This window comes from Syzygium oleosum, unplaced genomic scaffold (genome assembly GCF_021117445.2).
Source record: "Syzygium oleosum isolate NSW1041296 unplaced genomic scaffold, Sole_v2.1 Sole_v2.12, whole genome shotgun sequence".
Taxonomy (NCBI): Eukaryota; Viridiplantae; Streptophyta; class Magnoliopsida; order Myrtales; family Myrtaceae; genus Syzygium; species Syzygium oleosum.
In genome coordinates, this window is record NW_026607496.1 from 170,102 (window position 1) to 188,041 (window position 17,940).

Consider the following 17,940-nt stretch of genomic DNA (forward strand, 5'->3'; position numbering starts at 1 on the left):
ATAAACCATAAAAATAAAGATTGCACGAGTATACATGTACCAAATACTATGAATTGGACACCACTTAAAATTGTCGAAGTGATTGCAAATGAATGGTCATAGGCAACCGCAAATTAACCGCGCAAATTCCATAAACTTGACTGTGGATTAATGGAAAAATAAAACAAAGCACAAAAAATAAAAATAAAAAGAGGGGGGGTGGGGGAAGAAAGAATTGGGTGGACCGAAACGATTGCGGCACGGCCAAGCCAACACGGGAAATGTGTCCGAAAAGGAAGATCTGCTAACCAATCAGAACCTGACACGTGTATCATTGGGGGGGGGGGGGGGCCAAAAGGAGGGCAAGTGGGGCGGCGATGGGGCCCACTTTTTGTCTATACATTTAATTTGTGAATTACTCATATGGCTGGACCATAAAAATGAAATTGAAAGAGAAGCTCAGGCCCATCCCCACCCTAACCCTTTTGATTATCCTTAATGACGAGTTTTCATTGATTTGACACAAATAACATTATTCCGACATCCTATATTGTTATTACTTATCGTTGTTGTAGCCTTATTTACCCTTTTCTGATACGGATGAAATAAGTCAAATCAGTATTCTTCATCATACATGCTCAATTTAGGTTTTGTAGAAATAACTGAAACGAGTCATCGATAACCAAACAAAATTTAGAAGCTCTCCACCTTTGCTCGGCACCTGCACATGTACCTCTCCCTTGATATGCTTTAGTCGAACCTCTCCCTTGATATGAGTTGCCACAAAAGAGAGCTCGTTTGAGTCAATTTGATCCCCTCGATGACCCATGGATCTCCGATACCGGTGACGGTGGGATTCCACACCACGCTCAAACAGTTCCATGCGTGCCTTCTCCACATCCATGGACGCAGCATTATTGAAGACGTGCTCTAGGTCTTACAATGTCTCCTTATCTTTATTGGGCAATGCCTGCGCACAGCAGACACCATATTAGACTGATTAAATACAAACTATAACATGTAGTTGGAGAGGATCTTACCAAATTCCCTTACTTCATTTCTAGCTGTGAGTTTCTCTGTGCTATACCACATTTCAGTAGCAAGATGCCAGGCTATAATCTGGCATCATAAGTAGCCCCGATGACATGTACTAAAAGATTCGTGCAATCGATATCCCTCAGTCTACTCTCGAGAAATAGATTACCTCTAGACTCAAATTTCTTTCTCACCTCCGTCAGATCATTCGCATTATGAGATTCACGTCTCCCCTCTTTAAAGATAAAAATCCATAACTTCCTAATAAAGGGATTCTTGGACACATACTTCATAATCACATTCAGTGATTGTCTCACCAGCTTGATGGAAATAAGAGATGGTCTTCTTAGCCATACGGAATGGGAAACTGCAACTATTAGAAAAATTGATGATGCCCAAGCACTAATTGCGCTTGTACATCTTACTTGGACTGTCCTTTAATCTATCGAGCATGAATATCTTTCTTGGACTCTCCTCGGATAAAAGGTTGCAAGCAGAGATGGATTTCGACCACCTTAGAAATATCAACGGTGTATGTAAGACCACGTATGTAACATTGGCATTTGGATCTACTTCACATATGGCGAATCGAGGCTTCCTCAAATCATAAATGGCGGATTTTAACTTGTTGACAAATGAATCTAGGTTAGCTGGTTCTTTGTCGAACCACATGCACCGCTCAATAATGGCAATAGTCCAATAGGAGGAAATGAGCATGAACAGAGTTATCACATCAAGAGCAATTCCTCTGAAAAAAAAAAGAAAAGAAAAGGGAATAAATAATTTCCACATCAAGTTTGTGGAGCCAATGCTTCTTGAAACAATTGAACAAGACGAAGGCCGTCGCAATGTCAATGAAGGCTATGAAGCGGAAAATATAGCTCCACTTGCAACGTAATACAAATGCTTTTGTATAGAGCACCTCGTAAATAAAATGGAGTTTGACTGTTATCACCCTTAACGCATCCATTATAGAAACTTTGCGGAATTATTAGCGGCACATTTCGCGTTTTCTACATTTGAACATGAGATCTCCGATGAAGACCAAAGCTATATGATGGAGGAGGTAAGCATGCTTCACCACAATGCTTTTGACAAGCTTTGCTTCTTCCTCATCAAAATATCCATCTCCTAGAACATCGAGTTCTTTACCGAACTTGTGAAGGAAACCTTCAATTGGGTTCACCACCTCCTTGAGCATCGAAAGGCTCGAGAAAGTAAGTGACAGTGTCGTCTTCGCATTTTTTATGATCCCGGCAAGAAACACCAGCATCACTAGGATTGGCAACAACTTGTCACTGAGAAATATCTGCACAAAGACATGACCAACCAAAATATTTGTCCTTATCCATAAGTGTATATTCATTTTCTGATTTTGATGTTCGAGCCAAATTGATTTATGAATTATTGGAATAAATATGAAATTATATACATTTGATGACATACAATCCAATTATAATACCTCTTAATAAATCATATAAAACGAGAGGCAAAACTTTATGAATCACTGGAATAAATAGGACATTATATGCATTTGATGATAGAGCAAATCGTGACATTATTTGCATTTGATGATAGAGCAAATCGAGATGGTTTCTTACGCTTAAGGTATCTACTTGTGCGTATTCATTTTCTGATTTTGATGTTCGAGCCAAACTGATTTATCATCGCTGTTTCAGATGTGCGATATCTTTTAGATGCTTTTGTCTTGTTAAAGATATTGATTGTGAATTACGTAGTGCCTATGAACTCATAAATTATCCAAAAACCTCCACACATATATAAAAGGAAAAAAAGAAATGGATCGCATTAAAGAGAAGGTAAAGGGGAATGAAAATTGATCGGCATATTTGAAAACAAGTCATCCAAGCCCACAAATGGATATATGAATGCCCAAATAAAAGCAAGATTGGGAATAAAGTAGGGTTGAACTTAAGCATGATATGGGGAGAACTTTCTTTTTGGGGTTTCTCAATCAGCCTGGCTTTCCTCAGCTACGAAAAAGCAAGGGGGTGGTGGGTGGGGTGTGGGGGGTTGGAAAGCAAACGAAGACGATGGTTTTGGCTTCTGAATTGCATGAAATTCCGCACCAACTTTTGCTTGCATCAGAAATCAGGCTGAGTTTGTCTGGTTGTGTTAACGCAGGCGACATCTGTCCACTTCCTATTCTCTCTCGTGTTATTTTCTATATGGGATGTTACTGTAATATTCTTCTCTTCTGCTTTTGGAATGCGACCGTCCAAAAAGTGAATTAAATTTTCACGAGAACGAAAACAACAGCTTTCAATGAATGAGACGACCTTGGTCGTGTGCAGTTGTGCACCAACAATGAATTGGGTGGGGACCGAAACAGAACAAGAGGGGAGAGTCGAAACCTCGTTCAATGCATTGAGTTTCACCGCCGCAGCAACGATGACGACAGGACCAACATGGGAACTACGTCCAAAAACGGGCGATCTATGAAACTATAAGAGCCTGAGCCTGACACGTGTAGCTTCGGTAGGCAAAGCTTGAAGGGAGAGCAAGTGGGGGGGGTGGGGCGCGGCGAGGCGGACAAGAAGAGTAACTTCACAATGATCCAAAAATCCAGCACATGAATTGATAATTTCTCTCTTGCAATGGGCTATATGGAGGTGATTGAATTTCTTCATGTGGGCCTGGGCTTCGGTGATAAGAGTAGTTGCTTCCCAACTTGCTTGATCTGCAGTACCGATTGTTGCAGCTACCAGATCAAATTGATCTGTCTCAAGTTTCAACTTCAGTTCACGCAGCTTCACTTCGCTGAGGCTTACAAAGTATTTTAGGGTTTCCAGAATCGCCGTTGCTTCAGCTTGAATCGCCAAGGAGACAGTCAACGAGCGGGCACAACCATTGACCAGTGTTCCATGGCAGTCGTGGCACGCAAAAGTTATGGTGCCTTCCCCTATTTCTGGGATGTATGACCCATCAATGTTGATTTTGAGCACACTGGGTGCTCAGGTTTGTTATGATGTCCTTGTATCTTAAAAACCCATGCTTGTCCACAAGTATGATTCATCCCGATTCAAAAAGAACAAAAATATTTCTGGGAACTTATAATCCTTTATGGTAGTAACGTGTACATGAGTTAGCTGGATATTGTATATACATTACTTACATTTGACTTTTAACTTTTTTGTTTTGGGGGGGATCAAATTGCTTTACTCCATCACCCACAAGGGTTTATCTGTTGCAATTGCATCATAAGTGCAACTAGTATTAGCAGAATTCTACCAGCCGCGATCCCCAAAAACAGATTCTCCACATGCGGAATTCTTGCCTAGTTCCGGGTCTATATCCATGCGATCAAAGGGATTGATTTGGGTTGGACTCACATAATCAAAAGCCTTGTCCCGGGTCCAAACAAGAAATTTTCTTCCCTTTGTGCATAATCTCCATCAGATTTTAATGAATCCCACTCCATGAAATTAAGTTCAATGGTGAAAAGCATAACCTGATAATTTGAAAAGCATAATTTACCATGACTGGTTTATAATAGTCAGTATTGATTAAGAACTTACCAGCAATCTAAATATACGCATTTCAAAGATTATCAGCAATTTTTTGGATATTTGCCAATCTTTTGGATGGTCGCTTTAAAGTTATTTGGATGGTATCTACAAGTGCTTGTGTGCAATTACCAATGTGATATGAACATCTACTGATTTTTTTTTAATAATTTCGAAGTCATAATATACGATATTGATGGACAAATTATCAGTATAAATCGAAATCAGTAACACATTATCATGCACAATATATACAAACGTGAAACTTATACTACCTTGATGTCAACTTATGAGCATGTCACCGAAAGGTGAACTATAACATACTAATTTTGTTTGAACATTTATCAACTCATTTTGAAAGGCGTGCATGTCTATTTGGATGTAAATAAAAAAAATTACTTTCTTGTCAAAATTTAAAATATTATTCAAATTTCAAGAAATTATGAAAAATTATGCGTGAGTCTACTTGTTAACATTGAGTTTTATGAATGTTTCAAGAGTTTTGGATTTACAAAAATTTCAAAGTGCGTAAACTACAAGATTTAAATCAAGCAAAAAAGTAAAAGTTATTCCAGACATGCTAGTGATTGATGGAAACTTATCAATATAATTGGGAACTACTTATTAGTTATTAAGGACAATTCATAAATACGAAGCTGACCACCCAAAATAGTCAACCAACTAAAAATCACACCACCAAAACCCTAAATAAGGTACTAAAATGAGTTTGCTAGGAGGGGCATCGTATGGTTTTCATTGAAGGTAAATGAATGGTAATTGCATATATAATGGTTCAACTAGTCCTTGGGTCAACAATAAGATATGTTTTTTGGTATTTTACAGAAGAAAAGGACCCGCTCTAAGATCAATAGAGGCACCGCTTAACAAAATTGAACAACAAATGATACAACGGTTTATAGAAGAAATGATGCAACAAATTTTATAGCTGCTTGAACAAGTGAGTCATGTGTCAATATTCAATAAAGATGTATCACATCTTCTACAGCTCGGATTCATAAAATTGTTTTATATTTCTAGCATTAATTAAAAAAAAAAGAAGAGATAATACCAAAATTTAATCCTTGAACTCTTAGTGAATGTTCAATTTGGTCCATAAACTTTAATTTTGGTCAAATTGATCCTTGTGCTCTTTGAGTCAAATCAGTTTGGTCTTTTATATGGTTATGTAAATGAAGAATTAATCCTTTTATAACGTGGGATGACTAATATGATTAATCAACACCACTTCATTTTCAGCAAATATATATGGTTTTGTCAAATAACATGGATTTTTTTTTTAATTCCTGAACGCAAGCAAACCACCCCATGCATGGGTATTAATTATATAGCATTGTATAAGACTCAAACTATAAAATGGTGAGCACAATTCTAAGATTATTCCAAGCGAGAAACATTGTGATCCAAATGTGGCTCCATCGTATCTTAGCTAAACGTGTGCCCATTCAGTTAATTCGTTGGGTATTATATGATTTTGTTAATTCTTGGTTTGAATGTTTATATGATATTTTGCAGAACTATTGAATTCTTCGACTAGGTTGATCTATCTTGTATTGATATAAATCATTAGATATATCGAAGAGAGTAACCTGATTATCATTTAATTTGAACATTGTTATTTGTGAAGTTTTTTTGTACTTGAAAGGGTGAAGAGAGACAACTAGCTTGATTACGTCTTTTGAACGTAACTCAGACATAATTGTAAGTTTGGCCTATCAAGTTCTCAATTTTAAGTTGATTTAAGAGGATTTTAGTTTCCTGAAATGGAGAATAACCTACTTATCGTTTACAAGCACACTCATATGACTTGTTAGATAGTATCTTTCTCCCCAATAATATCAAATGTCTTGCTTGACGTGGTATCACCAAACATTTCACTAAACTAATCATGGAAACTGAAGTAAAGTTTGAAACTCTAGTTATAAATGGATATGCAAGTAGAATTGAGATAGGACCAATTTAATAATAAAACTACAAATCGACACAAAGCAATAACTACAAATCGACACAAAGCAATAAGTATCATCCATGGAAGAGATACTTTTCTTCTGTCATTTGATGCATGAGATACTGTTAAAAAGCAAGAAGCAATAATCTTTACTGGATTCGATGCTTGACAAATCGTCGATTCTTTTGAATACTAAATCTATATCCTATGTGGGCGGGATTAAATATATGACAAGGTTACCTGATAAAGAGAAAAAAAAAAGGTGAGAAAATAGAAGGGAAAGAATATTTTGCCCTGCATGGACAAAAGGCAAAAGGGTGGTGAGGAAGGAGAAGAAAACAAATATTTTGGCCTTTGTATGGACAAAACTTATTGAGCTCAGGCAATCTTAGCTTACAAATTTTGTATTTCTATTAATTTTGATTTCGTGACAGTTAATCTTGTCTAGTTAAAGAGAAAAGAAAGTGAGGGAACAGCTTCAGATCGAAGAAATCAATAATCGAGAAATAGAAAAAATAATAATAAAGAGAGATTCCTGGTTTGTAGAAAACGTGTTGCTACTTGCTTTGGTGGAAGACAAGCATGCCTTTTTGGAGTGTCCCTCTTATTTTAACTCCAACATGGCTTTGGCTTATATCATCCACATGAAAGGGAAAGTTTTTTTTTACCCATTTCTTTGGCTATAGCAAACTTTTTGGTCGAATTTTGACATTGGTTGAATCGAGATCATAATTGAGTGAAAATACATTGTCATTATCTTGCCAAGTACATAAATTATGGATGGATTAACAATTAATAATCTAGTGGTGTCTTCCACTTTCGTGGCTACAGGACCCATTGTGAACATTTACTTTAATCCACCTTGATCTATCTTGTGCTCCATTTCATTCACGAAATGGTTGGTATACGATTCCTTTACCTTCTTGGCTTTTTGAATAAATAGTGTCTTTCTGACAAACTAGTAAGGAATCATCTCAATGAAATTTGCTGCTATAGATACCAATCTCATAAAATTAATATCGGACGGAGAAAATCTTATAAGTAAAGTTTTATACATGTAGTTATTCACTTGAACTGCCAAAAAAAGAATTGAACGTGTACCATTTCCATATGTAGTATTCACTTTGGATACACATGTTTTTTTTTTCAGTTCAGTTACTTTAAACAGAATTTTCAGCACAGAATTTTCATCCTCGTAACCCTACCTAGTAATAGCGGTTTTATAATTACTTCCATAAAATCTCAAAAAATGACGAGAAGAACAAAGAAAGAAAGCGATATTGAGAAATCTCTGCTTTTAACAGGAACGGAGAATTTACTTCATCCTTTCTTTCATTATTTAGCACGATCTTCGATGAAGGTTTGCAGAAGAAAATGACATTGCTTATTATTTTTGCATGTTTATTTTTTTATCATGGCTCTTGCAATTTAAGAATTTTCAATATTAGACATCTGAAATCTACGAAAAAATACTAGAATGTCCTATACAGAATGTGTCCTATAAGTTGTGCATCAACTACTGTACACAAACGAGATTCACAAATTCCTGCCAATTTTTTTGAAAAAGAGAACGTGACTCACAAATCACGTAATTCCGTGCAAGTGAAGAACATCGCATCAGGACAGTGACGAAAAAGGGTAAAAGAAAGAACAAGAAGTGGGTCAAAGTTAAAGACAAAGAGTCAGGCCAAGGATTGTAATATCGCTTTGTTGGACGGCCAAGTTTTTTCGCAACTTCTTAACACGACGTGAAATGGACACATGATTGTAAGCCTATTCAAATTGAGTACAAACAGATTAATCTTCGATTTTGCTAGTTGATCTTTTCAATCATTGATTATGATACGCTTAGACACGACTCGTCAAATGGGCTAATTTGTTACCCGTGTCAATGTAATCGATCTGTTTAGATACATTCATGCACTCTATTACCGGTTAAAATATAATTTTTATAAGGGTTCATTTCTTGAACATGTTATGTTGTGCAACTCATTTAATAAAAGTGTCAGGTTTGATTCTAAAAGATATTACATGATTAATAAACGAGTCGAATATGTATGAATGCCGCAGATAAGCACATATAGAAAAGTAGATGCATGAGAGTTATGCGGGGAAACCGTGTCGAATATTTAGAAGAGTTCGAAGCAAATGCTGCTCATGCAAAAGAAGTTCACATGCAAATGAAATAAATATGAAAATCGAAACATGATAGAGGAAACAATGAGCGGGCCCGATGCAACCACACATTAACTTCCTCGGGATAAAGGTTTGCTTGCTCAATGAGAAAACTGGCTGCTGACTGTTCTTCTGGTTTTCCTTTTGGTGGTGGGAAGTTTTCATTGCCAATTTCCATCAAAGCCATGGACAAAATCCTCAATTCGAACCTTTGTATCTTTCTTTAGGAAAAACAATGATAAATCAGACAACTTATGATGAGACCAATGCACCTCAATCATTGAGTAATGCGGACCTCACATGGGATCCACGTGATTCGACGTATGAGATTGAAGGCCTGTGTGCACGTGATTTATGCAAGTATAGCTTAAATGTATCTGGCAACCTTTGGCAAAAGAACTCAAAAGAAGAAAAACATACGATTCACTACTCATGTGCAAGTTAAGAGCACTTTGTGGGGTCCTTGTGAAAAAAAAAAGACAGAAAAGAGGAAAAATACCTAAAAAAAAATAGCTTAACTTTCACCCAATGGCCACTTATATAACTTTACTTATGAAATTACCAAATACATATCCAAGTTTTGTCTTTGGAGGTTACATTACATTTTCACATCAATTATCCCGGTGACCCTATCAACGAAATTATCATTTTCTTCAAAAAAATGCCAATCTTTAATCCTAAATCCTCACACCTACCCAAAACACTCGAAACCAATAAAAAATCGGGAAAAGTGCCAAAAAAGTCCTAAACCTTTGCATTAATAGTCATTTAGTCCTAAACCTTTTTGGTGCCATTCAATCTAAATCTTTTGCATTTGTGCCAATTTAGTCCTAAACCTTTTTTTGGTGCTTAATTAAGTCTAAACCTTTTAAATTGGTGTAATTCATCCTAAACCTTTTTGTTTTTGTGCCAATTTAGTCCTTCCGGTCAATTTTGATCGGAATTTGCTGACGTGGACGGCTGCCGGCCGGCGATCGGTCACCGGCGCCGACGTGGCGCTGACGTGGACAAATTAAATAATATTTTAATATTTTTTGAATTTTTATTTTTTTCCTTTTTTTTCTTTTTTTTTCCACTTTTTTTTTTGGTCCCCCCTCCTTCCTCTGGCCGGTCGCCGGTCCGGCGACCGGCCAGAGGCCAGAGGCCGGCGAGCTCGACCTCGCCGGCCACTGGCGAGGGCGGCGGCCTCGCCGGCGAGGGCGAGCCTCGCCATGGTCGGGCGAGGCCCGACCTCGCCGGATCTGGCGAGGTCGAGCCTCGCCCAGCCGCCGGCGAGGCCCGACCTCGCCAGATCCGGCGAGGTCGGGCCTCGCCCGACCATGGCGAGGCTCGAGCCCTCGCCAGAGGCCGCGGCGAGGGCGAGCCTCGCCATGGTCGGGCGAGGCCCGACCATGGCGAGGCTCGCCCTCGCCGAGGCCTCCGGCGAGGGCTCGAGCCTCGCCACTTCGCCCGACCTCGCCCAGCCGCCGGCGAGGCCCGACCTCGCCAGATCCGGCGAGGTCGGGCCTCGCCCGACCATGGCGAGGCTTGAGCCCTCGCCAGAGGCCGCGGCGAGGGCGAGCCTCGCCATGGTCGGGCGAGGCCCGACCTCGCCGGATCTGGCGAGGTCGGGCCTCGCCGGCGGCTGGGCGAGGCTCGACCTCGCCAGATCCGGCGAGGTCGGGCCTCGCCCGACCATGGCGAGGCTCGCCCTCGCCGAGGCCTCCGGCGAGGGCTCGAGCCTCGCCACTTCGCCCGACCTCGCCCAGCCGCCGGCGAGGCTCGGCCTCGCCAGATCCGGCGAGGTCGGGCCTCCCCGACCATGGCGAGGCTCGCCCTCGCCGCAGGCCGCGGCGAGGGCGAGCCTCGCCATGGTCGGGGAGGCCCGACCTCGCCGGATCTGGCGAGGTCGAGCCTCGCCCGACCAAGGCAAGGCTCGCCCTCGCCGGGCGAGGCCGCCGCCCTTGCCAGTGGCCGGCGAGGTCGAGCTCGCCGGCCTCTGGCCTCTGGCCGGTCGCCGGACCGGCGACCGGCCAGAGGAAGGAGGGAGGGAAAAAAAAAAAGTGGAAAAAAAAAGAAAAAAAAGGAAAAAAAATAAAAATTCAAAAAAATATTAAAATATTATTTAATTTGTCCACGTCGGCGCCACGTCGGCGCCGGTGACCGGTCGCCGGCCGGCAGCCGTCCACGTCAGCAAATTCCGGTCAAAATTGACCGGAAGGACTAAATTGGCACAAAAACAAAAGGTTTAGGACTGAATTGGCACCAATTTAAAAGGTTTAGGACTTAATTGGCACCAAAAAAAGGTTTAGGACTAAATTGGCACCAATGCAAAAGGTTTAGGACTGAATTGGCACTAATGCAAAAGGTTTAGGACTTTTTTGGCACTTTTCCCATAAAAAATCAGACCACTCAAATCCTAAGCAAGATGCTAAAATGAGTTTGCAATGAGGAGCAATTTTGTCTTTTAAATGTAGGGTTTTGATTAGAGGTATATGAATGCTATTTGAATAACTAGAGTTGTATGTAGTCATTGTCGACAGTAAGATATGTTTTTGTATTCTCTCCGGGAAAAAAGGACCCGGTCTAAGATCAGTATAAGCATCGCTTTACAAAATTGAACAGCAAATCATACAATTATTTATAGAAGAAATGAAGCAACGAACTTTGATAGCTACTTGAATAAGTGAGCCATGTTTAAATAATCAATAAAGATGTATCTCATCTTCTACAAATCAGTTAGATAAACTAGTTTTATATTTCTAGCATTGATAACAAGAAGAGACAATAGCAAAATTTAGTCCTTGAACTCCTAGTCAATGTTCAATATGGTCTATGAATTTTAATTTTGGTCAAATTGATTCTTGTGCTCTTTGATTCGAATCAATTTGGTTTTTCCTATATGGTTCTGTAAATGAGGAATTAATCATTTATAATATTTGATGACTAATCTGATCAAACAATACCAATCCATTCTTCAACAAATAAGTATGGCTTTGTCGGATTTCCAATTTTTTTGGCTCAATATACTACTTTGAATGCATGCAAACTGCTTTATGCATGTGTTAATTATATAGCGTTGTATAAGACTTCACCTATAAAATGGTAAGCACAATCCTAAGATTATCTTAACTAAAAAAATACTAGGATCCAAATATGACTCCAACGTATCTTAACCAAATGTGAAACTATTTAGCCATCGTCAAGTGTTCTATGATTTGGTTAATTCTCGATTTGACTATTTATTTGGTACTTTGCAGAACTATTGAGTTCTTCAATTAGGTTGATCTATCTTGGATTGATGTAAATCACTGGATATATTGAAGAGAGTAGCCTATATATAACAATAAATTTGACAAACTCTACTCAAAAGGGTAAGTAGAGACATCTAGCATGATTACCTCCTTTGAACGTGACTCATACATAATTACAAATTTGGCCTGTCAGGTTCTTAACTTTAAGTTGGTTTAATAGGATTCCATTTTCTTGATGTGGAGGATAACCTACTTATCCTTTACAAGCACATTCATATGAATTGTTAGATGGTATCTTGTTCATCAATAATATCAAGTGTGTTGTTAGATATGGTATCACCAAACAGTTACTACACTAATCATGGATACTGAAGTTTCATCGTTCAAAACTCAAGTGGTTACAAATGGATCTGCAATTAAAGTTGAGATGGGGCCGATTTGATGATAAAACATCAACCCAACATGAAGCAACAAGCATCATTTAAGCATGACATACTTTTCTTCCGTCATTTAATACATGAGATACCTTGCTTGTGATCATTTGCGGAATGATTGGTTCACGATTTGTTTACCTTTTTCAGTTTTTGAATAGATACTATCTTCTCAAAAACAAGCAAAGAATCATCTCAACATGTGTATATACACATTGTATTGTAACTAAAATTCTTTTGGAGAGGATCGGTAAATTTTAGATTAAGCAAAAAACATGTCCACATGTCTTTTTTTGGGTTCAGATTAAGCAAAGAACCATCTCAACATGTCTTCATACTGCCGAGGCCGCGGACCGGCGGAGGGAAATAAGAAAAAAAAGGAAAAATAAAAAGGAAAGAAAAAAACAAGCAAAAAAAAAAAGGAAAAAAATCTTTTTTAAAAAATACAAAAATTGTCCACGTCAGCACCGGTTGTACCACGTAGGACGGCTGACGTTTACGTGAGCGATTTCTAACTAAAATTGGCCAAAATGAATGCATTGGCAAATCGTCAAAAGATTTAGCACTAAATTAGTCGAATTGAAAAGTTTAAGACTGAACTAGCATCCGCACAATGGATATATGACTTTTGTGGTAATTTTTCGCAACCTTTCACAGATTATACGAGTTATACGTATACCAAATACTCTGATTTGGACACAACCATATATCTAAGTGTTTCCAAGTGAAGACATAGGCAACCACAAATTAACTGCTCTTAAATTCCATTAATTTGACTATGGAGTAATTATAAAAATATATTTAAAAAAAAACAGCTTTCAATGGATGAGACGAGCTTCGTTGTAGCACCAAGAACGAAGAAAAAACAAAGAAGAAAAAAAGGGAAAAGAGAATTGAGTGGATCGAGATAATTAACGATATATGACCGATGGGAGGAGGATCTTACGAAACAATCAGAACATGACACGTGTGGCTTCGGTAGGACAAGGAAGAGCAAGCTGGGCGGCGAGAACGGAGAAGAAGAATGACTTCACAATGTTCAAAATAGACATATGAATGACAATTCTTATTTTTCAACATGTTGTAGTGAATGAGACCACGTAAAACCATATGACCGGACCACAAAATGAAATTGAAGAGAAGGTAGAGCTATCTGTCCCCACCCGACCTTGATTCTCGTTAATGACAACTTCAACGATACGACACGACAACATTATTCCAAACATCCTATATCGATATAGTCTTATTGGTGTCCATGCCTAAAGTCTTATCTACGCCTCGGACAGGAATTCGACAAGCCAGTCTTCATAATACATGCCCAATCCAGGTTTGTAGAGACAGCCGAGATGAACCATCAACAGCCAGACAAAGGCGAGGAGCTCTCCACCGCGGCTCAGCACCTGCACGTGCGCGTCTCCCTTGATATGAGTCGCCGCAAAGGACAGCATCTCCACCCACACTCCGCTCATCACCTCCCACTTCTTTTCCCCGAGCCTCCCCATCTCTTCGGCCAATTTGACCCCCTCGAAAACCGCGGATCTTTGAAACAGACGATCTCGCGCTTTCCCGCCATGCTCAAACAGGTCCATGCATGCCCTCTCTACATCCTTGGATGCAGGATTAATGATGTTTGCCCGTAGTTGGTCCAACGTGTCCGTTAATCTCTCTTGGACAATTCCCGCCACAGCGGACACCACATGAGACTGATTAAGTAAAAGATATAACACGTAGTCGGAGAGGATCTTGCTGAATTCCCTTTCCTCATGTCTAACTGTGATTTTCTCTCTGTTGTACCACATTTCAGTAGCAAGATGCCATACTAAAATACTTGCATCATAAGTGGTCTCGGTGACATATGCTAAAAGATTCCCACGATCGATAGCCTCGAGTCTCCTCTCGAGAAACAGATTACCTCTTGAATCAAATATCTTCATTACCTCTGTGGAATCATTCGCATTTTGGGATTTACGTCTCACCTCTTTAAAGATAAAGATCCATAACTTCTTAATGAAGGGATTCTTGGACAGGTACTTCATATTCACATTCGGTGACCAACAGTGGGTGATTATATACCTAGCTTGATGGAAACAAGAGATGATCTCCTTTGCCATACGGAGTGGGATACTACAGATATTAGAACAACCGGTGATGCCCAAGCACCCATCACACTTGTACATCTTTCTTGGATCGTCCTTTAAATTATCGAGCTTGTACATCTTTCTCGGACTCTCCTTTAATATCTCGGATATAAGGTTGCAAGCAGAGATGGATTCCGACCACCTTCGAAATATTAATGGTGTATCTAAGACCGCGTACGTAACATTGGCGTTTGGGTCTACTTCACATGTGGCAAATCGGGGCTTCCTCAGGTCATAAATGGCAGATACTAAGTTACTAAGACGTGGATGCAGATCACATAAATCTCTGCTGCGCCTCTCGTGCTTGTTAACAACGGTCCACTCGGAGAAAACAAGCTTGAACAGAGCTATCACATCAAGAGCAATCCCTCCGAAAAAAAGGGAATAAGTAATTTCCAAATCGACTTTGGGGAGTCGATGCTTCTTCATGCAATTGAACAGGACGAAGGCCAGGGCAATGCCAATGAAGGCTATGAAGCGGAAAATATAGCTCAACTTGCAATGTATTGCCAAAGCTTTTGTATAGAGAATCTCATAAATGAAATGGAGTTCAACTGACATCACTCTCAACGCATCCATCGCAGAAATTTTGCAGAAATATTTGCGGCACAATTCGCGTATGTCGCGTGTGAACATGAGATCTCCAATGAAGATCGAAGCTACGAGATAGAGGGGGTAAGCATTCTTCACCACAATGCTCTCAGTAAACTTTGCTTCTTCTTCATCAGAATATCTATATGTTAGAGCATCGAGTTGTTTACATAACTCATGAAGGGAACGATCAGTTGGGTCCCCCACCTTCTTGAGCATCGAAATTCTCGAGAAAATAAGTGCCAGTGTTCTCTCTGCATTTTTTATGACCCCAGCAAGAAACACCAGCATCGTTGGGATCACTAGCGACTTGTCGATGGGAAATATCTGCACAAAGACATAAATGACAGCACTGACTTGGAAGATAAAATTGAGCAGGTGCCGTCGCCAAAGTGAACTATCCTCCAAAGAAAAGGCAGTGATGGTGTCCGGACCGCCAAGATGTAACAAGAGAAAGGAGGCCCAAGATGCCTGAAGTGCTCTATCTAGTTCAGCTGCACAAGCGCATGAATTGCCTTGATTGTGAGAGATGAGCCCGATTGCGAATACAGCCACCCAGTCAGCCATCAAATAGGCCAACCACAAGAGTAAAATGATGTGCTCATTGGTTGTTTTCTTTCTAAGGGGTGCAAATAGAAAGAGAAAGAACTGAAGCGAGATGCTTAGTAACACGAAACCTCGGATGTTCCATTTGTTCCACAGATCTGAAATGGAGCTAAATGCCATGCTTTTGCTTATTTTGAATTTTGTCGCTCCTCTCGAATATAATTATGGGTACAACAAAATGAATAGAAGGAAGAGAGAGTAATATATATATATATATATATATATATATATGTTGAGATGGTTCCTTACTTAATTGTCAGAATATAGTAGCTATTCAAAAATCAAAAAAGGTCAAAGAATTGGGACCCAACCATTCCGTGAATGAACGCAAGGAATGTGATATCTTCTCGGAGAAAGAGAGATCACTTATAATTGTTGTTGTTGTTGTTGCTGTTGTTCAGACAAAGAGAAGGTATCATTTTATTTTTGTGTTTATTAAAAAAAATTTGTTGTTGATTTGTTTATTTATTTTTGTGGCGGGCGGAGAAGGGAGAGAAATGGTCGGTTTCCGTGTGCATCAGCATCTAGTATACGTATATTTGTCATGTCTGTCTTCTGCTTCCAACATATTCCCACGGCCGTTCTTTTCATCTCGCGATATGTTTTCTTATTCTCTATATTTTTCTTTTAGAGAATATCCACTTTATGTAAATGATTTCCGATTTGTCAAATTATAATACCTTTTAATAAACCATATAAAACGAGAGCCAAAACTTTATGAATCACCGGAATAAATATGGAATTATTCACATTTGATGATATAGCAGATCAAGACTGTTTTTTAAGCTTATGTTATCCGTCAGTGTATATTCATTTTCTATTTTTTTTTTTTGATGACCCAGGGAACCCCCGCACGGCCGAAAGCCGGGAGGTAAACCCTGGGGGCGACACATGCTAGCCACCACACACGTGCACCAGTTACGTTCATTTTTTATTTTATTTTTTTCTAATTTTGACGTTCGAGCCAAACTGATTTATCTTCGATGTAACCACACGTTGTCTGGACGTGGGATGTCTTTTAGATGCTTTTGTCTAGTTGAAGATATTGATTGTGAATTACGTAGTAACTATGAACTTATAAAATATCCAAAACACCCACGTATTTATAAAAGGAAAAAGGAAGTGGATCACATTAGAGATAACAAAAAAGGGAAAGAAAATGGGAAAATTATCAAAATAGTCTTAAACCTATTGCAATTGTGTCAATTCAATCATAACCCTTTTTTTTGCCAATTCAGTCATAAATCTTTTGCATTTGTGTCAATTTGGTCCATATGGCCAATTTTAGCCGATCGGCACTGACCTGGCAATTTTTTAATTTGCTTATTTTTTTCGATTTTTTTTCCTTTTTTTCTTTTTTTGCTTTCCTTCTTCCCCCCGCCGGCCACAAGTGAGGCTCGCCCTCGCCGTCGCGGGTAAGGTCAACCATGGCGAGCCTCGACCTCGCCCAACGACAACGAAGGCAAGCCTTATCATGGCTATGGGTGAGGTCGGCCATGGCAAGGCTCAACCTCACCAGATCTGGGGGAGGTCCAGCAGGCTCGCCGTAGCTGCTCGACCTCGGCATGGCTGTGGGCGAGGTCGGCCATGGTGAGGCTCGACCTCGCCAAATTTGGGCGAGGTCAAGCTCGCCCAGCCATAAAAAGGCTTGCCCTCGCGGTCACTAAGCGAGGTCGAGGTTCACCATGGCCAACTTCGCCTGCAACGGCAAGGTCGAGGCTCGCCCTCGCGGTGCTAGCGAGGCCTAGCCCCTGGCCGGTCGCAGGGAAAGAAGGAAAGAAAAAAAAAGGAAAGAGAAACGAAAAAATAATAAAAAATATTTTAAAAATGCCTCGTCAGCGTTAGCCGGACGGCCAGCGCCGGCCGTCACCCATCTCGGCGCCAGTCGACTAAAATTAGTCAGATGAACTAAATTAGCTCAAATATAAAAGGTTTAGGACTAAATTGGCAAAAAAAAAAGTTTATGACTGTTTTGGTAATTTTCCCGAAAGAAAATTGTTCGGCATATACAAAAAGATAAAAAAAGAAATCGAATCCATGAGATATTTTCAACATGATAAATGATAATAACAATATGATGATGTATATCCAAGCCCACAAATGTGTACCAAATAATACTAAATTGATGAGGTAAATGTTAGGAACACAAGGTTGCTTGCTGGTGCACATATGATTGCCCAAATAAAAGCAAGATTGGGAGTCAAGTAGGGTTGAACTTATGCATGAAATGGGGACAACTTTCTTTTTGGGGTTTCTCGA

At 39.7% G+C, this 17,940-nt stretch overlaps 1 protein-coding gene and 1 pseudogene across 1 annotated transcript; both read right to left on the reverse strand.

Moving 5' to 3' along the window:
- Positions 1 to 916: 916 nt before the first annotated feature.
- Positions 917 to 2,287, reverse strand: LOC130139491 (uncharacterized; annotated as a pseudogene).
- An 11,330-nt stretch (positions 2,288 to 13,617) lies between these two features.
- On the reverse strand, positions 13,618 to 15,724 carry LOC115689747 (uncharacterized). The gene has a single exon (XM_030615903.2). The coding sequence runs from the start codon at positions 15,640 to 15,642 to the stop codon at positions 13,618 to 13,620; it is 2,025 nt and encodes a 674-aa protein (XP_030471763.2). The 5' UTR covers positions 15,643 to 15,724.
- Between the last annotated feature and the right edge of the window lie 2,216 nt (positions 15,725 to 17,940).